The sequence below is a fragment of the Marmota monax genome, unplaced genomic scaffold (assembly GCF_021218885.2).
Source record: "Marmota monax isolate L192 unplaced genomic scaffold, Marmota_monax_Labrador192_F-V1.1 WCK01_AAM20220418_F8-fsc00021, whole genome shotgun sequence".
Classification (NCBI taxonomy): Eukaryota; Metazoa; Chordata; class Mammalia; order Rodentia; family Sciuridae; genus Marmota; species Marmota monax.
The window spans coordinates 11,668,105-11,694,992 of NW_026695228.1; the positions used below are offsets into that span (position 1 = coordinate 11,668,105).

General features: G+C 44.5%; 1 protein-coding gene across 1 annotated transcript; it reads left to right on the forward strand.

Annotated features, from left to right (window-relative positions):
• The first annotated feature begins 5,358 nt into the window (after positions 1–5,358).
• Positions 5,359–26,888, forward strand: LOC124088010 (3-ketoacyl-CoA thiolase B, peroxisomal-like). Its single transcript, XM_046437271.1, is given in 14 exon segments — positions 5,359–5,496; positions 5,646–5,724; positions 5,727–5,771; positions 20,500–20,557; positions 21,490–21,590; positions 21,890–21,932; positions 23,736–23,790; positions 23,860–23,900; positions 24,748–24,828; positions 25,342–25,532; positions 25,718–25,888; positions 26,158–26,213; positions 26,328–26,473; positions 26,813–26,888. Coding segments are annotated over 14 exon segments (1,281 nt in total).

Sequence of the window (26,888 nt, forward strand, 5' to 3'; positions counted from 1 at the left end):
AGACAACTGAGGAATCCCTGATTGAGCAGGTCCCATAATAACCATCTCATTATTAATGGCTCTTAAATCTTGCAATAATCTCCATTTACCAGATTTCTTTTTGATGACAAAAATGGGAGTATTATGGGGAGATACAGAAGGTTGTATATGTCCTTCTGCTAATTGTTGTTTGACCAGGTCATGGGCTGCTTGTATCTTTTCTTTAGTCAGGGGCCACTGAGGAACCCATACTGGTCTTTCTGATTTCCAAGTAATTTTTATTGTCTCAGTGGCCCTTTCTGAAAATCCAACCCATGTCTGTCTGTTCCTTGATCTATTTGTATTGGTGCTGCTATACCTTGTTCTTGTTTTTCTAATCTTTTTCCTTTCCTAAAACCTTGTCTAGTCATAATAGTGGGTGCATTTTGGTTGATGTTATTTGTTAATGTCAAACCTAATTGATCTAGGACATCTCGTCCCCATAAATTTACGGGAAGATGATCCAATACATATGGCTGTATGGTTCCTTCACATCCTTCAGGATCCTTCCAATCTAATACCATTGCACTTCTATGGGGATTAGTCGCCACTCCTAGGCCTCGAAGCGTTTGAGTGGCTTGTTGTAATGGCCAATGTTTTGGCCATTCTTCACGAGAGATGATGCTAAGGTCTGCACCTGTATCCAGTAGCCCATTAAATTCATGTCCTTGAATATTTAGTTTTAGCATGGGGCGAGAATCTAAATTTAAAGAAAGCATAGCCCAATCTACACCTGTGGAGCCTAATCCCTTGGAACCTCTTTCTACAGTACGACTGGAAAATTTATCATGTAGGCTGGGTATTATTAGTAACTGTGCTATTCTATCTCCTGGTGAAATTACTGATATACCCTTTGGAGAACTGGCTATAATTTTTATTTCACCTTCATAATCGGGATCAATTACCCCAGGACTTATCATAAGTCCTTTTAGAGTAGAAGAGCTGCGTCCCAATAATAAGCCTACTGTTCCTTTGGGAAGAGGTCCTTTCACCCCTGTGGGAATGATTTGAACTCCCATCTCTGGAGTTAGTACTGCTCTGGCGGAGGCGCAGATGTCCAACCCTGCGCTCCCTCTGGTTTGTCTGATGAGGGATCTGATGGACAATGTGTCCTGGGCACTACCCTGATGGGGTTGCTGGGTTCCTCCAGTGCTCCGTATATTTGTGGTTTGGGGCCCCGGAGCATTGGGCCCCCCTGTCCATTTTTTGGCAATGGAGCCCAATGCCTTTCTCCACGATATCGTGGATAAACACCTGGTCCTTGTTCGTTTTTTGATAATGGAGTACCCTCTATGGTGGTTTGAGAACGGCATTCATTAGCCCAATGTCTCCCTCTACGGCATCGTGGGCAAATACCTGGTATTCTACTCCTTTGATACCTAGTTTTGTTAAACCCTCCTCCAATGGGGCAATTCCTTTTAAAATGTCCTGTTTGTTCACAATTGTAGCATGTTCTTGGCCTGGCATCTAAAGCCTGTTTTACTGCAGCTGCCACAATTTGCCCTTGTTCATTAATGTCTCTGGCATCTAAAGCCTGTTTTACTGCAGCTGCCACGACTTGCTCTTGTTCATTAATGTCTCTACATAATTTAATATATGTGTTTAAATCTTCATGTTTCCATGGTCTAATGATATCTCTGCACCAACGATTCGCTTGCTCATAAGCCAGGTGTTTTAGTAATGGCATTGCTTGTTCTGTATTCCCAAAAACTCTGGTAGCTGTTTGAATAAGCCTATCTACAAATTCAGCATAAGGTTCATTAGCTCCTTGTATTACCTTAGATAATTGACCTTGTAAACCTCCATGTCCTTGTAAAGTCTTCCATGCCTTAATTGCATCTGCAGCAGGATCATATGCAATTTGTTGCTGCTGATCCTCATAAGGTCCCTTTCCTAACAACATATCTAGATTTCTCTGAGGATAACCAGCTGCTGCATTTCGCCTAGCCGTCTCCTTGCAAAATTCCTCATTGGCAACCTTCCATAACAGGTATTGTCCTCCATTTAGCACAGCTTTACACATATTAGCCCAATCTGCTGGCGTCATGTTCAAGTTGTTAATGGATTCGACCAAGCTTACAGTGAAGGGTGCTTGAGGACCATAGGTTGTTACAGCCTCTTTTAGCTGCTTCACTGTTTTGAAATTTAAAACTTGGTAAAATCGCTGCCCTCCTGCCTCAAATACAGGGCATGTTAATATTTGAGACCTTGTCTCAGGATCCCAACTATCAACTGCGGGGGTTGGGGGCCTCCCAGCATATGGAGGTGGCGCTGTTAGTTGGACACTTACGCCCTCTGGTGATAGAAAGGTGTTAGTAGCAGTCTCCTGTAGAGGTGGTGCTGTTGGTTGGACACTTACACCCTCTGGTGATAGAAAGGTGTTAGTAGCAGTCTCCTGTTGTAACTTTCCCCCTGATGGCTTTTTCTGTTTTACACTTTCTTTCTCTGTCTGACTAGCTTGAGAGGCCTTCTCTTTTACTTGAATCATTATGTCTTCTCCTTCCTCTACCACTGTCTGAACTGAAGGCTTTGGACTAAGCAAACAAGATACGAATGTCCACAATCGCAATGTGCCAACTGGCAGAGTCCCTGGGCTTTTCTTTTCTATTCTTTTTAAATCTTCACCATGATGGTTCCATTGTGATATATTTAACAACTCCTCCTTAAAAAGCCATGGGCTACATTTTTGTATTGTATCAACGTATGCCCTGATTGTTCTTGATTTTACTGAGATGCCTCCTTCCTCTAACAATTTACTTAACACTCTTTCAGTTTGTTTTTTACTAATTTCTGATCCCGTATTTCTACTATAATACAACCCAACAAGATAACGCCTAACAAAACTGAAACTGAGTGAAACAAAATTGGAACAACACAAAATCATTATAATAGCCTCCTGAAATGTCCATCCGTCCTTTCTCCCTATCTGTTCCTCAGATGTGAGCGGTTTTTCTTCCATCTTACACATCTCCAGGGACAGGCAACTTAAAACAAAAGTGAAACAAAATAACAAAAGAAGAATCTTAAAATGGCTACCCATCCTCTCGCCCTGCCCTCAGGGGCGAGCAGTTCACTTACCCTCAGTCGCTCCCCGTGCGAGCCACCAAATGCCGCAGTCTGGCTGGGCACAATCAGGAGCCACTTGTCAAAAGAAACTAACTTTATTTTTAGAACCACACACGACAAACAAAATAGTCTCTCAGGAAAAACCCTCAGAGCCTCAACTGCCACCACCGGCTTTCCACAAGCCTCTCTCTCCCACACAAGCTTCTCTCCACCTCCCACAATCCTCCTGCTCTTGAGGCCGATTGGCTGGGTCACGTGGGCAGAGCCAAAAAAGTCCCCCAATGAGCAGCTCCGTGGTCTGAAAGGGCAGGGAAACAGTCCAATGAGCATCACCGCAGAGGAGCCAATCAGCTAGATGTTGCTGGGGCCGAGGAGCCAATCAGCTAGATGTTGCTGGGGCCGCTGTGAGCCAATCATCAGCCAGCAGCTGGAAGTTTGCTGGCAGCTGGAAGTTTGCTGGGGCCCCTTTGGCTGTGGCTCTCAACAAGCATCCATCAATGGATGAATGGATAAAGAAAATGTGGTGTATATATACACAATGGAGTTTTCTTCAGCCATAAAGAAAAATAAAATTATGTTATTTGCAGGAAAATGGATAGAACTAGAGACCATCATGTTAAGAAAAATAAGTTGAACTCCAAAGGAGAAGGGTCTTACATTTCCTCTCTTATGTGGAAGCCAGAGAGGAAAGAAAAAGAAAGGTGGGGCGGATCTCATGAAAATCAAAAGGGAGATCAGTAGAGGAAAGGGACCAAGATGTAGAAAGTGGGGAGGGCAGGGGGAAGTACAGGGAAATGATATTGGCCAAATTATATTGTTGTATCATGTGCATGCATGAATATGTAACAATGAATCCCATCATTGTACAACTATAATGTACCAATAAAAAATGGGTGTGAGGAGCTGGGGTTGTGGCTCAGAGATAGAGCGCTCACCTAGCATGTGTGGGGCACCAGGTTCGATCCTCAGCACCACATAAAAATAAATAAAGATATTAGGAAAAAAAATGGGTGGGGGGAAAAAAAGAATTCAATCCCTCCCTGAAAAAAGGAATCAACCAAAAAAAAAAAATCTCTGCACTTTCCCTGGCAGCAGAGCACAGGTGATAGTGCACCACAGAAGCTGTGAAGAAGCCAGGAGTTCATTGTCCAGGCAACTTTGGTCCTGGGCTCCACACCCATCCCTAGATGTCACAATTAGACTAAGTGCCCTTCTTGGGAGACGAAAGATGAGGTCTCTGAGGGCCTAGCCCTGGGTTAGCCTTCACCCACACACATTTCATGAGAGTCTCTGAGCATCATAATGACAGGACTAGTAGTAGCCCTATTATTTGGTGGGGAAACCAAAGTTCAGAAAGGTTAAGTGGCTTGCCCAAGGACCCACAGCCCATCTGTTTCCAACATGCATGCTCTGCACACCACACTTTCCTGTCGCTGTGGCCCACATGTCTGCCTATGGCAGGGGAACAGCATTTGGCCCTCTCCTAATGGGGAAAGTGACAACCAATTGAATCATCGCAAACAGATGTAAAATTGTTCTAAGAAGCGTGGCATGTTCTCTGTCCAGTTAAAGAGCTTGCTACATTTCCTCAGCTTTGTAAATCTGCTCTCCACGACTACTGGGAATTAAATTGCTTGGCTTCCAGAAAGACTTTCTGGGAGAACCTGACTCCTTCGGAGTTGGGCTGGGAGTATGAAAAGTATGTAGATTCTCCAGATTGGGTGACAGGACATAGGGCAGAGCAGAACAGATTAGGATGGGGGAACAGGAATTAAAGAGTCCCGAACTCCTACCAAAAAAAGGCAAAGTCTTTCTGTCTGGCAGCAGACAGGATGCAGGACTTTGGAGGAAGGGTCTTTTGGTTGAGGCCCAGATTATGTACAAGACTTTGGGGACCAGCCTGGGTTTGGGCTTCCAAATTTGGATAGGTAGAATGATTTCCAAACTGAATTTGTGGGCGGGACTCCAGAAAGAACTGCCTCTTTATTGGCCTGGTAGCCCATGGTAGGCAGGACTTTGAGTGGAAAGAACAGCATCTACCCCCACCCCCACCCCACCCCCCACCCCCGAGTGTTTGGGCCCTGGGGACCCAGTGGCCTTACTGGGCGTGTCCTCAAGTTATGCTCCTTCTGGTTGGCTGAGACGGGGTAGGCGGAACCTTTGGAGGGCAGTGTTCAGGCTTCTAGCTTCTATGTTTGAATCGAGGTTCCGCTTCTGCGTGGGATTCGCATCTGCGCACAGATCCCAGACTGCTCAGTTGGTCTCAGCGGCTTGATGTTGAAGCTGCAGGTTCTTCGGGGCCACCTTACCAGCCTGCCTGAGTCAGGTCCCGTGCTGCAGACCGTGCCTTGCTTTGGTAGCTTTCTGCAAGCCTCGGCCGCAGATGTGGTGCTGTTGCGTGGAGGGTGCACTGCCCTGCAGGGCCGCAGGTGAGGCCCCTGAGAGTTTGAGCCTGCGGTGAGACCAGATGGGGGCCGGGTCCATCACCTGCTCCGTGGTTCAGGGCCAGAGGCAGCACGCAAGCTGTAGTCACTTTCTCTTTCTGCTGTGGGTATCATAAGCCAAGCTCACCACAGGTGCAAGTCCCGCTGCAGGATACTACCCCAGATGAGCTTCTGTCTGCTGTCTTGACCGCAGTCCTCCGGATGTAAAACTGAGGCCTGAGCAGCTGGGGGACATCTCTGAGGGTGAGTGCACCACCCAGACCTTGCGCTGAAGCCTCCTGGTCTTCCCGTCCCTCCAAAGTCCTGCTTCCATGCCTCCAGTTCCTGAGTTGTCACTGAAGGGAACTACGGAATCCACTGACTTCAATGTGATCTTCTCCCGAGAGCCAGTCTCTGTTCCAACCCTAGACACTTTGCACCTCCTCCACGTGCGTTCTGCTTAATGAGTATGAGGAAAGTAGGTATCCCAAGGGCAGAAATTCTAGCGCCTAAGGGTACCAGGACAGGAGGCCTGAGACTAGGGTTCTCTATGCACCCTAGATCCTGTCTAGTCCACAACAGAGATGAGGGAACATCAATAACTATGTAGTTCAGGGAGGTCTCCTCTCTGGGCACCACTGCGGTCATCTCAGATGCGAATTCTGATACTACCTCGCTATCTCAGTGGTCGCTGAAGCTGAAACGAAAGTGTCCTATAAATCAACCACCTCCCGCACCCCTACAGCCATTGCTGCTGCCTCTGATTCCACTGCTACCAGCCTGAGGTCTTCTTTCTGGATGTTGCTGTCGCAGGAAAAAACGCTGCCCTGAATGCAACTGAAGCCGACACTGCTGCTGACCCCTGGAGGTCGCCTGGTGACGCTGCCCCCACAGCTGAAGTTGCAGCTGCTGTTGACCCGCTGCCTACTGCCAACAACCACTGCCACTACCGCTGCTACCACAGCCTAAAGGGCTGCTTCGGGGAAGACTCCAGGTTTGGTTGCACGTGGCTGCACCCGTTTTGGGACACAGTACTAGCAGGTTTACCACAAGACCCTCTGTCTGGGGACTTCAGCTGGGACCTGCAGGTCCAGTGTGGGGGTTCCTGCAGGTTTGGAGGAGTCTGGGGTCTTCCTGCTAAGAGTGCTGGTGGCCCTTGTCTTGCTGATGCATCTCGGAATTGCTCCTTTGCATGAGTGTATCCCTGGTGGTCTCTCTGCAAGTAGGAATAGCATTGAGATTTTGGAACTGCAGCATGACGGATCCTGATGTATCTGAAGCCCAGATCCCTGGGATAGAGACTGGGTTTTCAAGGGCTGATCTGAATTTGGTGGTCCCAAGAGATGTCAGAGACAGGACTGAGAAACTGTTGAATACTGACAGAGACAGTTCCCTTTCCAGCAAGATTTATTTTATTTTATTCTTGATTTACTAATCTCTCTACCATATTTGGAACAGGATTTTTTTTTAAAAAGATTTATTTTATTTTATTCTTGATTTACTAATCTCTCTACCATATTTGGAACAGGATTTTTTTTTAATGCATCAATGATATATGAATGGGATTTTGCATTTTTGTTATATTCTTATGTCTTAAATTTTTTCTCTTTGTCTTCTTCCTCTCTCTTGTCTGTTTTCTTTCCAACTTTTCTCCAGCCAATAGCCAATCTCTGTCAGCTCCTCTTTCACTCTTCCTGTGAATTTTTACTTCTAGATTTTCTCTTCCTCTCTCGTGAATATTGCATACTACACTACCTCAGTTCTCTCATCTACCATTTGAAATTGTAAATCATTTTAACATATATTCTGTTTGTACTGTAGATAATTATTGAACTCATCATTTTGGTTTAATGCAAGAAAGCAGTAGTTGCCTTAGTTTAAGGCTATACATTGTGTATACTGGGTGCGGTTGATATTGGTCTCACCAGTAAAGGCCAAGTGCTGGAAACCTTCAGGAACACTATAGGTCTACAGGGTAGAATTTATCATGCCTCAGAGCCATACTTTTAGATGGGAAAACACACTAAGAACATGAAAAAACAAGGGAATAAAGCACCTCAAACAAACCAAGATGTTTCAACAACAGAAGCTACTGATAACACAGTAGAAGAAATGCCCAAGAAGGAGTTTAGATTGTGTATAGTTAAATTGATATGTGAAGTAAAAGATAGTATAAGGAGTGAAATCAAAGAAAAAATATAGGAAGTGAAAGACCACTTCAAAAAAGAGTTAGAGATCATGAAAAAAAAAACAAACAAGCAGAAATCCTCGAAATGAAGGAATCAGTAAACCAAATTATAAATTCAATAGAAAGCATCATCAACAGATTAGACTACTTGGAAGACAGAGCCTCAGACAATGAAGACAAAATATATAATCTTGAAAGTAGTGTTGAACATGAAACATCCAAGAATTATGGGATAACATGAAAAGACCAAATTTAAGAGTTATCAGAATAGATGAAAGAGCAGAGATATAAACCAAAGAAATGCACAATCTTTTCAATGATATAATAGGAGAAGATTTCCCAAGCCTAGAGAATGGAATGGAAAATCAAATACAAGAGGCTTTCGGAACCCCAAATGTTCAAAATTACAGCAGACCCACACCAAGACACATTATAATGACAATGACTAACACAGAGAAAAAGATAAAATCTTATCGGATGTGAGAGAAAAAAATCAAATTATATATTGGGGGAAACCAATTCGGATCTCAACTGATTACTCAGCCCAGACCCTCAAAGAGGTCCTGGAATAATATATTTCAAGCTCTGAAAGAAAATGGATGCCAACCAAGAATATTATATCCAGCAAAATTAAGTTTCAGATTTGAAGATGAAATTAAAATATTCCATGATAAAAAAAATTAAAAGAATTCACAACTAGAAAGCCTATAATATGGAGCATTCTCTACAAAATATTCCATGAGGATGAAGTGAAAGAAAAAAAAGTGAAAACCAGCAAAGGGAGGATCTACACTAAAGGGACATTCAACCAAATGAGAAACTAAGACAAATCAAAAAGCAGAAATAAATAAAAATGACAGGGAATACAAATTATATCTCAATAATAACCTTGAATGTTAATAGCCTTAACTCATCAATCAAAAGACATAGATTGGTAGATTGGATTAAGAAGCAAGACCCAACAATATGCTGTCTCCAAGAGACTCACCTCATGGGCAAAGAAGACATCCACAGGCTGAAGGTGAAAGGATGGGGAAAATCTTATCACTCATATGGATTGCATACATAAGCAGGGGTTTCCATTCTCATCTCAGATAGACTTCAACCAAAGTTAATTAGAAGAGACAAAAAAGGACATTCCTTACTTCTTAAGTATATAGAAGCAGGACATAACAATTATAAATAAGGGAAGTATATATAAGCAAGACATAACAATTATAAATAAGGGAAGTGTATATAAGCAGGACATAACAATTATAAATAAGGGAAGTATATATAATCAGGATATAACAAATATAAACAATGGAGTATCTACATACATCAAACAAGCCCTTCTGAATTTCAAGAGTCAAATAGACCACAATACAATAATACTGGGTGACTTTAACACACCTCTCTCACTACTGGACAGATCTTCCAAACAAAAACTAAATAAGGAAACTATAGAACTAAATAATACAATCAATAATTTAGACTTAACAGACATGTATAGAATATTTCATCCATCAATGAGCAAATATACTTCTCAGCAGCACATGGCTCCTTCTCTAAAACAGACTACATGTTATGCCACAAAGAAACTCTTGGTAAATACAAAAAAAAAAAAAAAAAAACCCAGAGATAATCTCTGCATTCTATCAGACCACAATGGAATGAAATTAGAAATTAATGGTAAAATAAAAAATAGAAGCTACTGTAACAAATGGAGATTAAATAGTACACAATTGAATGATGAATAGATAGTAGAAGAAATCAAGGATGAAATAAAAAAATTCTTAGAGGTAAATGAGAACATTGACACCACATATCAAAATCTCTGGGACACTATGAAGGCAGTAATCAGAAGAAAGTTTATTGCATTCAGTGCAATCATTAAAAGAATAAAAAGTCAACAAATAAATGACCTAACACTATATCTCAAAGCTCTAGAAAAAGAAGAACAAATCAACACCAAAAGCAGCAGAAGACAGGAAATAATTAAAATCAGAGCTGAAATTAATGAAATTGAAAAAAAAAGAAACAATTGAAAAAAATTGACAAAAATAAAAGTTGGTTCTTTGAAAAATTAAATAAAATAGATAAACCCCTGGCCATGCTAACAAAGAGGAAAAAGAGAGAAAACTCAAATTACTAAAATACAAAAGGAATAAGGAAATATCACAACGGACACATCTGAAATACAGAAGATAATTAGAAACTATTTTGAAAATTTATACTCTAATAAAATTGTAAATATCAAAGATATTGATACATTTCTAGAGACATATGACCTACCCATATGACTGAGGAGGTCATACATGCTTTAAACAGATCAATTTCAAGTAATGAAAAAGAAAACACCATCAAAAGCCTACCAACCAAGAAAAGCCCAGGACCAGAGGGATTCTCAGCAGAGTTCTACAAGACGTTGAAAGAAGAATTAACACCAATACTCCTCAAAGTATTCCATGAAATAGAAAAGGAGGGAACCCTTCTAAACTCATCCTATGAGGCTAGCATCACCTTGATACCAAAACCAAACAAAGACACATCAAGGAAAGAAAACTTCAGACCAATATCCCTGAAGAACATAGATGCAAAAATTCTCAATAAAATTCTGGTGAACTGCATACAAAAACAGATTAAAAAGATAGTGCACCATGATCAAGTGGGATTCATCCCAAGGATGCAGGATTGGATCAACATATGGAAATCAGTAAATGTAATTCATCATATTAATAGACTTACAAACAAGAATCATATGATCATCTCAATAGATGCAGAAAAAGCATTTGACAAAATACAGCACAACTTTATGTTCAGAACACTAGAAAAACTAGGCATAGTAGGAAAATATCTCAACTTGATTCTAAATGGAGAAAAATTGAAAGCATTCCGGCTAAAAACTGGAACAAGACAAGAATGTCCTCTTTTACCACTTCTATTCAATATCATCCTTGAAACTCTAGCCAGAGCAATTAAACAAAAGAAAGAATTTAAGGGAATACAAATAGGTAAAGAAGAACTCAAACTATCACTATTTGCTGATGACATGATTCTATATCGAGAATTTCCAAAAAATTCCACCAGAAAACTTCTATTACTAAAAAATGAATTCAGCAAAGTAGCAGGATATAAAATCAATACACATAAATCAAACATATTCCTATAAATCAGTGATAAATCCTCTGAAAGAGAAATTAGGAAAACTACTCCATTCACAATAGCCTCAAAAAAACAAACAAACAAACAAAAAAACCCCCTGAGAATCAATCTAATAAAAGAGGTGAAAGACTTCTACAATGAAAACTACAGAACACTAAAGAAAGAAATGAAGAAAACCTCAGATGATAGAAAGATCTCCCATACTCCTGGATAGGCAAAATTAATATTGTAAAAATGGCCATAATACCAAAAATGTTATACAGATTTAATGCAATTCCTATTAAAATCCCAATGACATTCTTCATAGATATAGAAAAAGCAATTATGAAATTTATTTGGAAAAATAAGAGACCCAGAATAACTGAAGCAATCCTTAGCAAGAAAAGTGAAGCAGGAGGCATCACAACACCATACCTTAAACTGTACTACAGAGCTATAGTAACAAAAACAGCATGGTATTGTCACCAAAAGAGACTTATAGACCAATGGTACAGAATAGAGGACACAGAGACAAACCCACATAAATACAGTTATATCCTACTAGACAAGGGTGCCAAAAACATTCACTGGAGAAAAGGTAGCCTATTCAACAAATGGTGCTGGAAAAACTGGAAATCCACATATAGCAAAATAAAATTAAACCTCTCTCTCCCATCCTGCACAAAAATCAATTCAAAGCAGATCAAAGACTTAGACACTAGAACAGAGACCCTGCACCTAATAGAAGAAAAAATAGGCCCAAATCTTCACCATGTCAGCCTAGGATTTGACATCCTTAATAAGACTCCTAAAGGGCAAGAAGTAAAATCAAGAATCAATAAATGGAATGGATTCAAATTAAAAAGCTTCTTCTCGGCAGAGGAAACAATAACATGAGGAGGGAGCCTATAGATTGTGAGAAAATCTTTACCACATGCACCTCCAATAAGGCATTAATCTCTAGGATATATAAAGAACTCAAAAAACTTAACACCAAAACTAATCAATAAATGGGCTAAAAAACTGAACAGACACTTCATAGAAGTATTACAATTGATCAACAAATATATGAAAAAGTGTTCAATATCTCTAGCAATTAGAGAAATGCAAATCAAAACTACTCTAAGATTTCATCTCACTCCTGTCAGAATGGCAATCTTAAAGAATACAGGCAACAATAAATGTTGGTGAGGACGTGGGGGAAAAGGTACACTCATACACTGCTAGTGTGACTGCAAATTGCTGTAACCGCTATAGAAAGCAATGTGAAGATTCTTCAGAAACTTGGAAATGGAACCACTGTTTGACCCAGCTATCCCACTCCTTGGTTTATACTCAAAGGACTTAAAATCAGTTACTATATAGTGATGCAGCCACATCAATGTTTATAGCAGCTCACTCCATAATAGCTAGCCTAGGTGTCCCTCAATAGATAAATGGATAAACAAAATGTGGTACATATATTCAGTGAAATATTACTCAGTTTTAAAGAAGAGTAAAATTATGGCATTTGCCAGTAAATGGTTGGGATTGGAGAATATCATGAGAAGAGGAATAAGCCAATCCCACAAAACTAAAGACTGAATGTTTTCTCTAATCAGAGGATGCTAATTCACAATAATGGGGGGGGGGAACTAGGGAAGAATAGTGTTATGTTAGATTAGGTAGAGGGAAGTGAAGGGAGGGGAGGGGATGTGGAGATAGGAAAGATAGTAGAATGAAATCGACATTATTACTGTATGTATATGTGTGACTGCATGACCAATATGATTCTGCAACAGGTACACTTGGAAAAATGAGAAATTATATCCCCTCCATGTATGATATATCAAAGTGCACAAATGCCGGAACCTTCCCGGAACCGCCCTGGCTCAGGGCTGCGGAGCCCGCGGAGGCTGCTTCTTGGACCCTGCTACTATCAGAGCAAACACCAAGCACTAAGAAGCCGAATTCCGGCTCCCGGAACTGAGCCCGCGGGGACTGCTTCTTGGAGCTTACACTTATAGGAGCTTACACCGAGCACGGAGCGGCCGAGTTCCGGCTCCCGGAACCGTCCCGGAACCGCCCTGGCTCAGGGCTGCGGAGTCTGCAGAGGCTGCTTCTTGGACCCTGCTACTATCAGAGCAAACACCAAGCACTAAGAAGCCGAATTCCGGCTCCCGGAACTGAGCCCTCGGGGGCTGCTTCTGGGAGCTTACACTTATAGGAGCTTACACTGAGCACGGAGCGGCCGAGTTCCGGCTCCGGAACCGTCCCGGAACCGCCCTGGCTCAGGGCTGCGGAGCCTGCGGAGGCTGCTTCTTGGACGCTGCTACTATCAGAGCAAACACCAAGCACTAAGCAGCCGAATTCCGGCTCCCGGAACTGAGCCCGCGGGGACTGCTTCTTGGAGCTTACACTTATAGGAGCTTACACCGAGCACGGAGTGGCCGAGTTCCGGCTCCCGGAACTTCCCTGGACCAGGGCTAGGAGCCCGCGGAAACTGCGTCTCGGTCCGGGTCCTGCTGAGGGCCGGTCAGGACTCACCCGTTGCTTGGGTTGCCCGGCAAGGGGAACGAAATGCTGCCATTCGCATAGGATACCAACATGGCAGAGATCTGATGTCAGCAGAAAGCGGTGGAGGAGAGATCTTCATCAATACCAGCGGTGACATAAGCAGTTGGTCTCCTGGTAAGGGGGGTGAGGCTCAGTCACCCGAGTCTCCTCAATTTGTCCTCGAGCCAGAGGGAAGGAGCCGGGCCGCCGCCAGCCCCCAGAGCAGGCCCAGCGGCTCGCCAGCGTGGTGACCGCGTGACCCCAATTGGAGAGGGGGCGGAGCGGAGCCGCCACCCACACCCGCCAGGTGGGCAGACCCACGACCCAGTAGTACATGGGCGTGGTAGGAGGGGCAGGGCAGAGCCGCCCTTCGCGCTTGCAAGGTAAACAGACCTGTGACAGCCTGGCGGGTCAGGCCCAGTGGCCTGCCAGTGTGGTACACACGTCACCCCAACTCGAGTAGGGGCAGAGCAGATCCTTCTCCCACGCCCGGATCAGGCCCTGCCGGTGTGGTGGTCACGTGACCCCAATTGGAGTGGGGGCGGAGCGGAACCGCCACCCGTGCCCGCAGGGTGAGCAGACCAGTGATCAACCTGCAGATCAGGCCCAGGGGTCCGCAGGCGTGGTAGGAGGGGCAGGGCAGATCCGCCGCCCGCGCCTTCAAGGTAGGCAGACCTACAACAGACCGGCGGATCAGGCCCAGGAGCCTGCCGGCGTGGTACAAACACCACCCTAATTGGAGTAGTGACAGAGCAGAGTCGCCTCCCTTGCCAGGAACAGGACCCAGCGTCCTGCAGGCGGGGTAGTCACGACACCCCAATTGGAGTAGGGGCAGAGCAGAGCCTCCACCCGTGCCCGAAAGGTGGGCAGATCTGCGACCGACCAGCGGGACAGGCCCAGTGGCCTGCTGGTACGACAGACACGTCACCCCATTTGGAGTAGGGGCAGAGTAGAGCTGCCGCCCGCGCCTGCAGGGTAGGCAAACCTGCAACCGACCGGCGGATCAGGCCCGGTGGCCTGCCGGCGTGGTACACTCGTCACCCCAATTGGAGTAGGGGCAGAACAGAGCCGCCACCAGCTCCCAGAACAGGCCCAGTGACCTGCTGGCGTGGTAGCAACGACACCCCAATTGGAATAAGGAGAGAGCAGAGCCGCCGCCCGCACCTGCAGGAAAGATACGCAAGCAGTATGAAAAGACAAGGAAAGAAAGGACCACAAGCAATGCAGGTCAACGCAACTTTAGAAGAGGTAACAGCTGCAGCAGATGGAATGTCAGATAAAGAATTCAGGATATACATGCTTCAGATGATCTGGAGTATCAAGGAAGACATTAAACAGCAAAATCAGACAATGAAAGATCACTTCTACAACGAATTACGCAAACAAATCCAGGAAGCAAAGGATCAACTATACAGGGAGATAGAGGTTATAAAAAACAAGCAATCAGAAATCCTAGAAATGCAGGAAGCAATAAACCAACTTAAAAACTCAATGGAGAATACTACCAGCAGAGTAGAACACTTAGAAGATAGAACATCAGACAATGAAGACAAAGTATTTCAACTGGAAAAGAACATAGACAGCTCAGCAAGACTGTTAAGAAACCATGAGCAGAACATCCAAGAAATATGGGATAACATTAAGAGACCAAACTTAAGAGTCATTGGGATACAGGAAGGTACAGAGCTCCAAACCAAAGGAATGAGCAATCTATTCAATGAAATAATACAAGAAAACTTCCCAGACTTGAAGAATGAGACAGAATCCCAAATCCTAGAAGCCTACAGGACGCCGAATGTGCAAAATCATAAGAGATCCACACCTAGACACATTATAATGAAGATGCCCAATATACAGAATAAGGAGAGAATTTTAAAAGCTACAAGAGAAAGGAAGCAGATTACATTTAGGGGTAAGCCAATCAGGATAACAGCTGATCTTTCAACACAGACTCTGAAAGCTAGAAGATCCTGGAATAACATATTTCAAACACTGAAAGAAAATGGGTTCCAACCAAGAATTGTGTATCCAGCGAAATTAAGCTTCAGGATGGAGAATGAAATTAAAACCTTCCACGATAAACAAAAGTTTAAAGAATTCGCAGCTAGAAAACCATCTCTTCAAAACATCCTCGCCAAAGCATTACAGGAAGAGGAAATGGAAAATAACAATGAAAACCAACAGTGGGAGGTAGGACAGTAAAGGGGGGGGGAATAATCAAAGAGGAAAACAAACAATGTTTAGTAACAGAAATAAACAAATATGGCTGGAAGAACAACCCATATCTCAATAATAACCCTAAATGTTAATGGCTTAAACTCACCAATTAAGAGACACAGGCTAGTAGAATGGATCACAAAACAAGACCCAACAATATGCTGCCTACAGGAGACGCATTTGATAGGAAAAGACATACATAGGCTGAAGGTGAAAGGTTGGGAAAAATCATATCACTCATATGGACTTCGGAAACAAGCAGGCGTGTCCATACTCATATCAAATAAAATAGATTTCAAGCCAAAGTTAATCAAAAGAGATAAAGAGGGACACTACATACTGCTTAAGGGAACCATACACCAACAAGACATAACAATCATAAATATTTATGCCCCAAACAATGGTGCAGCTATGTTCGTCAAACAAACTCTTCTCAAGTTCAAGAGTCTAATAGACCACCACACCATAATTATGGGAGACTTCAACACACCTCTCTCGCCACTGGACAGATCTTCCAAACAAAAGTTGAATAAGGAAACTATAGAACTCAATAACACTATTAATAACCTAGACCTAATTGACATATATAGAGTATACCACCCAACATCAAGCAGTTACACTTTTTTCTCAGCAGCACATGGATCCTTCTCAAAAATAGATCATATATTATGTCACAGGGCAACTCTTAGACAATATAAAGGAGTAGAGATAATACCATGCATCTTATCTGATCATAATGGAATGAAACTGAAAATCAACGATAAAAGAAGGAAGGAAAAAGCATACATCACTTGGAGAATGAACAATAGGTTACTGAATGATCAATGGGTTATAGAAGACATCAAGGAGGAAATTAAAAAATTCTTAGAGATAAATGAAAACACAGACACAACATATCGGAATCTATGGGACACATTGAAAGCAGTTCTAAGAGGAAAATTCATTGCTTGGAGTTCATTCCTTAAAAAAAGAAAAAACCAACAAATAAATGATCTCATACTTCATCTCAAAATCCTTGAAAAAGAAGAGCAAAACAACAGCAAAAGAAGTAGAAGGCAAGAAATAATTAAAATCAGAGCTGAAATTAATGAAATCGAAACAAAAGAAACAATTGAAAAAACTGACAAAACTAAAAGTTGGTTCTTTGAAAAAATAAACAAAATCGACAGACCCTTAGCGATGCTAGCGAAGAGAAGAAGAGAGAGAACTCAAATTACTAGCATACGGGATGAAAAAGGCAATATCACAACAGACACTTCAGAAATACAGAAGATAATCAAAAACTATTTTGAATCCTTATACTCCAATAAATTAGAAGATAGTGAAGGCATAGATAAATTTCTTAAGTCATATGATCTGCCCAGATTGAGTCAGGAGGATATAGAAAACCTAAACAGACCAATATCAATTGAGGAAATAGAAGAAACCATAAAAAGACTACCAACTAAGAAAAGCCCAGGTCCGGATGGGTATACAGCAGAATTTTACAAAACCTTTAAAGAAGAACTAATACCAATACTTTTCAAGCTACTTCAGGAAATAGAAAAGGAGGGAGAACTTCCAAATTCATTCTATGAGGCCAACATCACCCTGATACCTAAACCAGACAAAGACACTTCAAAGAAAGAAAACTACAGACCAATATCTCTAATGAACCTAGATGCAAAAATCCTCAATAAAATTCTGGCGAATCGGATACAAAAACATATCAAAAAAATTGTACACCATGATCAAGTAGGATTCATCCCTGGGATGCAAGGCTGGTTCAATATACGGAAATCAATAAATGTTATTCACCACATCAATAGACTTAAAAATAAGAACCATATGATCATCTCGATAGATGCGGAAAAAGCATTCGACAAAGTACAGCATCCCTTTATGTTCAAAACTCTAGAAAAACTAGGGATAACAGGAACATACCTCAATATTGTAAAAGCAATCTATGCTAAGCCTCAGGCTAGCATCATTCTGAATGGAGAAAAACTGAAGGCATTCCCTCTAAAATCTGGAACAAGACAGGGATGCCCTCTCTCTCCACTTCTCTTCAACATAGTTCTCGAAACACTGGCCAGAGCAATTAGACAGACGAAAGAAATTAAAGGCATAAAAATAGGAAAAGAAGAAATTAAATTATCACTATTTGCAGATGATATGATTCTATATCTAGCAGACCCAAAAGGCTCTACAAAGAAACTATTAGAGCTAATAAATGAATTCAGCAAAGTGGCAGGATTTAAAATCAACACGCATAAATCAAAGGCATTCCTGTATATCAGCGACAAATCCTCTGAAATGGAAATGAGGACAACCACTCCATTCAAAATATCTTCAAAAAAAATAAAATACTTGGGAATCAACCTAACAAAAGAGGTGAAAGACTTATACAATGAAAACTACAGAACCCTAAAGAGAGAAATAGAAGAAGATCTTAGAAGATGGAAAAATATACCCTGTTCATGGATAGGCAGAACTAACATCATCAAAATGGCGATATTACCAAAAGTTCTCTATAGGTTTAATGCAATGCCAATCAAAATCCCAATGGCATTTCTTGTAGAAATAGAGAAAGCAATCATGAAATTCATATGGAAAAATAAAAGACCCAGAATAGCAAAAACAATGCTAAGCAAGAAGTGTGAATCAGGCGGTATAGCGATACCAGACTTCAAACTATACTACAGAGCAATAGTAACAAAAACAGCATGGTACTGGTACCAAAACAGGCGGGTGGACCAATGGTACAGAATAGAGGACACAGAAACCAATCCACAAAACTACAACTATCTTATATTTGATAAAGGGGCTAAAAGCATGCAATGGAGGAAGGATAGCATCTTCAACAAATGGTGCTGGGAAAACTGGAAATCCATATGCAACAAAATGAAACTGAATCCCTTTCTCTCGCCATGCACAAAAGTGAATTCAAAATGGATCAAGGAGCTTGATATCAAATCAGAGACGCGCCGTCTGATAGAAGAAAAAGTTGGCTACGATCTACATTCGGTGGGGGCGGGCTCCAAATTCCTCAATAGGACACCCATAGCACAAAAGTTAATAACTAGAATCAACAAATGGGACTTACTCAAACTAAAAAGTTTTTTCTCAGCAAAAGAAACAATAAGAGAGGTAAATAGGGAGCCTACATCCTGGGAACAAATCTTTACTCCTCACACTTCAGATAGAGCCCTAATATCCAGAGTATACAAAGAACTCAAAAAATTAGACAATAAGAGAACAAACAACCCAATCAACAAATGGGCCAAGGACCTGAACAGACACTTCTCAGAGGAGGACATACAGTCAATCAACAAGTACATGAAAAAATGCTCACCATCTCTAGCTGTCAGAGAAATGCAAATCAAAACCACCCTAAGATACCATCTCACTCCAGTAAGATTGGCAGCCATTAGGAAGTCAATCAACAACAAGTGCTGGCGAGGATGTGGGGAAAAGGGTACACTTGTACAATGCTGGTGGGACTGCAGATTGGTGCAGCCAATTTGGAAAGCAGTATGGAGATTTCTTGGAAAGCTGGGAATGGAGCCACCATTTGACCCAGCTATTCCCCTTCTTGGTCTATTCCCTAAAGACCTAAAAAGAGCATGCTACAGGGACACTGCTACATCGATGTTCATAGCAGCACAGTTCACAATAGCAAGACTGTGGAACCAACCTAGATGCCCTTCAATAGACGAATGGATAAAAAAAATGTGGCATTTATACACAATGGAGTATTACTCTGCATTAAAAAATGACAAAATCATAGAATTTACAGGGAAATGGATGGCATTAGAGCAGATTATGCTAAGTGAAGCTAGCCAATCCCTAAAAAACAAATGCCAAATGTCTTCTTTGATATAAGGAAAGTAACTAAGAACAGAGTAGGGACGAAGAACAGGAGAAGAAGATTAACATTTAACAGGGATGAGAGGTGGGAGGGAAAGGGAGAGAGAAGGGAAATTGCACGGTAATGGAAGGAGACCCTCAGGGTTATACAGTGAAGGGGGTAGAGAGAGAGGAGGGGAGGGGAGGGGAGAGGTGGGGAGGGGGGAGGGTGGATGATGGGAAAGGCAGCGGAGCACAACAGACACTAGTATGGCAATTTGTAAATCAATGGATGTGTAACTGATGTGAATCTGCAATCTGTGTATGGGGTGAAGGTGGGAGTTCATAACCCACTTGAATCAAAGTGTGGAATATGATATGTCAAGAAATTTGTAATGTTTTGAACAACCCACAATAAAAAATTAAAAAAAAAATGCACAAATGCATTCTACTGTCATGTGTAACTAATTAAAACAAATTAAAAATTTTTTTAAAAAATGTAGTTCAGCACCAGTTTACAAATGGAGAGAGTGGGGGCTGTGCATTTGCAACAGAGTTAGAAATTGAACATGGGGCCTCAACCTGTGCTCCAATCCAGTTTCCCACTCCTACACCTCTTCCCTTGAAATGTAATAAAAGACAATACAGGACACTGTGTGCCTCACTTAGGTTGGAACTCACTATTTTTCTTCTGTAGTGACAGCAGGGCCTGGAGGGAGGACACTCAGGGAAGTGTACATTTTCAGAATCTCATTTCCTTTGCCTAAGGGCCAACGCTATTGGACTTGAAGCTTTGCATTGCGTTGCTCTTTCCCTCATGTCTTCCATGTTATGTGGAAGGGCAGGTCACCTGCCCAGTCTGTGGTATTTTCGAAGAGTAGGGTGCATGGGCAAGTGATCTTGGGACCTTCCAGCACAGGGGTTCATACATGATCTGGACAAGGTGTTGTGTGTCTGGCTCCCCCTGCTGCAGACCCTGAAATTCTAGAGCCTCAAGGGAGCCTGCCAAGGGCTAATGATTCTGAAGAAAGATCTGGAATGTCTCCCCTTTGATACTCAAACGTTGACACTGGATAAAGGCTCCCCACCAGCCGCACACAGGAAATGTGCTTCATCCTGGAGGTGGAGCCATCATGGCCAGGATTGCCCAGTTTCTGGGGTAATCTTTTCTACCTCTATCTCTGGGTTGGCCATTGTGATTCTTGAGTGGGTCCTGGCCCCAGGGAACTTAGCCTGTGTCTGTCTAGTGGAGATAAGGTTGGACACCAAATATCAAAAGATGTCAGGGCAACCAGAGTGCTTGGGATCCTGCTCTTTGGACCCAACCTTTCCCCTCCATTAGGGAGGCAGGTGTTACTTGGCTGAGAGCCAAGACACATAGAGTTTGGGGAGTGGAGCAAAGGTTCTTTATGGACTAATTGTAGCCAAAATTGACTTTTGCTTTACCTTTTAGACTCTGTCTTCCTTTGTCAGGTAAATGACCACATGAACACCCTGAATGGTGACTTTGCTTTCTTTGCTAATTGAGAAAGCTGTGAACTAGAGGCCCATCCCTTTATTAGTACAGGCTGGGAGATGGGGAGGACTCTGGGTCAGGGGGAGCCCAGGAGGAGCCCTGATCATCTGATCCTTCCTGGAGAGAAAACAGAATGTGATAACCATGTGATTACTAGGAAGGGTGGGGTTGGTTGCTGGCCTCATATTCGAGACATGACTTTTGCTCTGGTGGCCTGTCCCAAGAACAAACCCATTGCTGTTTTTTTTGGGGGGAAACAGAGATGTCTGGTTTTCATTCTTGAATCTTCAGAGGGTAAAAAAGGATTCATATGGCCCTGACAGACTTCTCTGCCTTGGGTTAAGGAGAAACATAGGATGGAATATCCTATGCTTATCATATGCCCTGGGGGGCATGCACCAATAGAGAGGAGGACTGCTGAGTAGCTCCCACCCTGTCACATGCATCAGACCTGACATGGGCTCACGGTTACCAGGATGTCCCCGAGATTTTTGTAATCCTTGATAGGAGCAGTCACATGGCCCTGGAGCATAGACTGCTGTCCATAAGAGCTTGTAGGACAGGGGATTGACTAGGTCCCTCACCTTCTGTTTCACTGGCATCCCAGACACTGTGCCTCTGTCCATTGTCAATGGACAATGCTCATCAGGGCTGCAAGCAGTGGCCAACATAGTTGGTAAGTTGGGACCATGTCATGCCCTCTTCCAGGACAGAGACTTATCCTGTCTCTGAGGATTAGGTCTGCAATGTTGCAGTCTCCTGGACCAGCAGTAAGCATTTCTGAGAGGACCCTGAGCACAGAAAGAGTGCAGGAGCTCTCCTTTGCCACTGCTCCAAGCTTCTCAGGACACTCCTGTGTTTTCATTGCAGGGGCTGGGCTGAGTGTCACCTAGAGAGCAGGTGGGACAGGGGCTCTGCTGCTCCCAGGACAGTCAGACCTTGGTCGAGGATAGTTATGAAATGCTTTTGTTGCAGGTGGCATCAGAAATGGGTCTTATGACATTGGCATGGCCTGTGGGTAAGAATTTCTTTCTGCCAGAGCTTCTTAACCAATGGTGACAATCAAATTACTTTCCCTCTGCTCAGTTATCAAAGGCCATGATTTCAGGATTGTCCCCTGCTCCTTAGGCAGCTGGCTTGGTGTGGGTCCCTCTAGATGCAGAGACATGACTTTTGGAGCCAACTCTGGCTGCTCAGTAAAAGCTCACATCTGAGCACTTGCAGGTGAGGGCAGGTGGCCTCTTAGCATTCTCTTTGAAATCTGTGAGGCTGGAAACTGGGAAGCAGGTTGGAAATAAATATATAGCAATTGAACTTTCTTGCTTGGCTTTACTTGATTCTTGATGGTTCTGATACTTTGCAGCTTTGGTTCCCTAAAGCCATGAATAGTTTCCTACTATATATTACTGTTTGTTTTCCTGAGGTATCTGTGTCTTTGTTCCTATCTTGGTCCTCAGATGGAAATATCTGGATGCCTACCAGTTCCTGAGGGGCATTTTCATATCTTGGTGATTTGCCCACTGTCACCTCCATCCATACCATGGCTTCATCTTTGCTTGCAAAAAAAAAGGAGCTCTGAAGTTGTTTTTGGCAGTGTCTACAAATTTGGGCACAGCTGCTGGGGCTGGTCAAGCAGGGTGAGGGAGTTTGTGGCAGCCTTAAAGGTGACCAGCCTGGGTCATTGCATGCTTCTGCTTGCCTTTTAGATCCTCTGTAGAATGTTTATTGATAGGAAGGATCACTGGTCTCAGGCCAGGTCCTGGCTGACCCTTGTTTGGCCTGACCTACGTCTTAGGTGGAGGGTAGCCAAAGACCACAAACAGAGGCAGGGCAAGGGCCATAGCCCAATGGCCCCTTGGTGTCCCTGGTGTTTCTGTCTTACTGGGGAAGCATAGGTGTAGGTAATTTGAAGCATTGAGACTTCATGAGTTTCCTAGTAGGCATCTGATTCCCCAGCAGCTTAAGCTGTGTTGCTGGGGTACCAAGGTTTGGGGCTAGGAGGATTTCCACATCACAAACCGACCATCTACTAGACTCTGTGGACTGTTTCCTGGCACTTTCTAATAGGGAATGAGCTCTGGTGCAAGACTGCCTAAATTGGGATTCAGGCTGGGTTACCATCCACTCAGGACCTCAGTGTCCCCCATCTATAAAAGGGTATCTGTAGCTCAGCTCTGTCCTGATTCATAACAGGATTAAATGGAGTCTTTAACAAGCTAAAACCAGCGGGTGTTTATCATGTGATTGATCCTTTTTGAAGTGCTCTCTTGCTTGAGTTCAGCCTAGTGCTTGGACACTGGATGGAAATCACCTGTTATCCTTTTTGAGGCCTTTGCCTCCCTTCTTCTCACAGAGGAGAGACCTCTCCACACTGGCCATCTCCCCTTCTTCTCAGCCTGTTACACCTCCCTGCCTGTACAGCTCAGGTTGGCTTTCAATGTGAGCTTTGGACTGACTTTAAATTTTTTTGTCTTTCCTCCTCTGAGTTTGTGGGCCCTGAGGGCAGGGCCTGGGCTTACTGGATATGTTTCCTGTACTGTGGGGGATACTAGAATGCTTTCCTCAGGAGCTGCCAATTGGCTGGTTCAGCAGAAGTATAGAGAAGCCTGTCCCTGCCCCCGGGAATGCAGTACTCTGTCCTGGGGTGGAGGAGAGACAGGGCTCAGCAGTGCCCCAGCCCCAGCTCTACTTTGCTGGCCAGGTGCTTCCAAGACACTGCACTTCCTAAAGACTCCCTGGCTTTTCCCATATCTTGCCAAGTGTCCAGCCATTGCTACTGGAACCCTAGCTGGTTTGACTCGCCTCAGTTTCCTTTTTCTAGGGTGGAGTCTATGTCTATGGGTTGGAAGTTGAACCCTGGAAACATTACTTCCTGTGTGAAGGGGAACCAGAAAACATTCTAGGATCCCCCACAATATAGGAAACATGTCCAGATGAGTCTGGAGGTCCATTTTCAGAAGGCCAGAGACTGCCTGATCCCCATGCGGTAGATGCCCATCCTCAGCTCCTCCTCAGCTCTGGCAATGCCAACCCTCTTCCTCTCTCCTTTGGATGACATCTGCTCTGCAGGGACTCTGAGCATGGAATTCAATGTTGCCATAATTTCCTGTCCCTGAGGCCCTTGAGTCTTCTCTGAGTTTCCACATATAGCCCATTTTATCATACCCCCTCTGAGTGCTTAATCACGAGTAGGACAATGACAGCCCATCTCCTGAAACCATGGGATCCTAGAATGTTGACTGCGGGGAGCTTCTGATCCCTGAACATGCTGGTGAGGGACCTTAGGGCCTGTCACATGCAATCTGTGATGTGTGCTGCATCAGTCCAGCACCTTGGTCAGCAGCCAGTGCCACTGAGCTGGGGCCATCTGCAGGGCCTGTGGGCAGGGAGGCCTGGTTCCCATGGATGTATGAGGAGATTGAGGCTTGGATTGTATCTTGGAATTGACCACATATAGTACCTCCATGGGCAACCTGGAGACCTTAGTAGAAGCTGGCCATAGGGAGCCATTAGGGCCCCCCAAAAACCCCTTGACTCTCTTCTTCAGCTGAGACAACTCACCAGGGAACACTCTCTTCTGCTCTGCCCTGCATGCAGCCTACCCTCCCACTTGGAAAGAGAGTCTGGCCAGCATGGTGACTCCCTATCTATTCCATGCCCATGCTGGAGAAGGGAGTGCCACTTCTAGAGTGCTCACTATTGTCTCTGTGGCATGGACCAGCCCTCCCCACCTTTAGTCCCATGGGCCCAGTGTACAAACACAGTGTTATAGCCTGGCCTTGGCCCCCAGGCTCCCAGACCAACGCTGAACCAGCGTGCTGTTTGTGTTCTAGGATAACCTCGGAGAATGTGGTTAGGCGGTTTGGTGTTTCAAGGGAGAAGCAAGATTCCTTTGCACTGGCCTCCCAGCAGAAATGAGTGAGACCTTGAAAGAGCTAGAAGGTGAGACTGTGAGGCCAACCTGAGTGGTCTGAGGTCTGAGGTGGACTTGTCCCAAGGGTAAAGCTGTGTACCAGGGTTTTGCAAACCTCAAACCTCCCAGCTGGGGAACAGAAAGGGGGCAGTACCATTCTGAACTGGTGGCCCTTCACTGTCCCCTACTTGACTGTTGATGTTGAATGTATGAGTGCTCTAAGAAACAAAAACTACCTGCAAGCTCCCTTCTCCCCATTGAGCTTGGAATTAACCATGATGTGGACACCTGGGGTTGATAGCAAAGGAGGCTCTGGATGACCCTAGGCAAGCCTCCCTCTCCCAACAACAGGATTTCTTCAGGACCTCCAGCTGATCCCTCCAATGTCTCCTAGGACCAGACATGTCCCCGAATTTAGCATGCTGAGGTTGCAAGTCTACCACCATGGGCCAGAGTGGGGACAGGAGGAAGGGCGCTCCAGGGGAGCCTGAGCCTGGCTGTCTGCTATGGGCAGGGCAGCAAGAGAACAGAGAAAGGGTTGTTTCCGTGCTGAGATTGTGCCTGTGACCACCACCATCCATGATGACAAGGGCACTAAGAGGAGCATCACTGTGTCCCAGGATGAGGGAATCTGCCCCAACACTACCATGGAGGGCCTGGCCAAACTGAAGCCTGCTTTCAAAGATGGCGGCTCTCCCACGGCTGGTGAGTATGAGCCAGAGCAGGTCTGGGACCAGGACTGAAACACAGCTATCCCCAGTGACTGCCACCACCTGGCTCTTCTTCTCTGGGATCCAAGAGCCAAGTGGGTCCTCGGCAGGAGCCCATGGGAGGGCAGGTTCTCCTCTGCTCTGCCCTGATGCTCCTCACCTCCAATACTTCCTCCCTAGCAAACACTAGCAATGGGGCAGGTGCTGTCCTGCTGGCCCGGAGGTCCAAGGCAGAAGAGTTAGGCCTCCCCATCCTCGGGGTCCTGAGGTCCTATGCAGTGGTTGGGGTCCCACCTGATGTCATGGGCATCGGACCTGCATATGCCATCCCTGAAGCCTTGGAGAAAGCAGGTCAGGTGGCTCCGTCAGACCCTAGACCTGGGTCCCCTCATGCCCTGCTTGAGGTACTAGGAATGGTCCTGAGGGTGCTGCAGAGTGAAGGTGGGGCTAGAACTCCATACCCAAGGTCTTCCTAACCCATAGCTGTGACCCACTCACCTGTCTGAAATAACAGACACACTAAGCAATTGTGAGCCTCTGTATGGGTAGAGGTCTGGGGATACTTGGATGCCTCCCCACCCAGGCGTCTCTGTCAGCTCAGGTCTGAACCTCGCCTGCAGGGCTGACACTGAATGACGTGGACATCTTTGAGATCAATGAGGCCATTGTAAGCCAGGTGAGTCTTAGTTTTACCATAAGCTGGGCCCTAGGTACCCAGTGGGAGCCAGTGGACAAGCCATGTAGGGGAGGGGGGAGCAGAGTGTCTAGGTGCTGTTCTGGCTCCTTCCAGGCTGTCTACTGTGTGGAGAAGCTAGAAATCCCCCCTGAGAAGGTGAACCCTCTGGGAGGAGCTGTGGCCCTGGGCCACCCCCTGGGCTGCACTGGGGCACGACAGGTCATCACGCTGCTGAATGAGCTGAAGCGCGGTGGAAAGAGGTGAGGCTGCTCCCCATGGGGTGTTGTGGGGTGTTATGGGGAATGCTGAGCTGGGGCTTCAAAGGGTGGGGGTTTGGGAGTTCAACATGCACTTTGAACTGGGCATATAGGGACATGATCCCTGACGTCCCTGAAGGTCAGCCTCAAAAGGGCCTCTGGCCTACTGAGGGCATCTGCCACTGTGAGTGTGTGCCTAGGTGGCAGTCAAGAGACAGATTTCCCACAGATCTGGTCTTCTGGTTTTGCATCCTCTGTTCAGGAGGGCCTTGGTCAGGGGGTTTGTTTGTTGGGCCTCTGCCCAGAGTGCCTATGCCCAGCCAAAGTAGTTCCCTTTCCCAGGGCATATGGAGTGGTGTCCATGTGCATTGGTACAGGGATGGGAGCCACTGCTGTCTTTGAATACCCTGGGAACTGA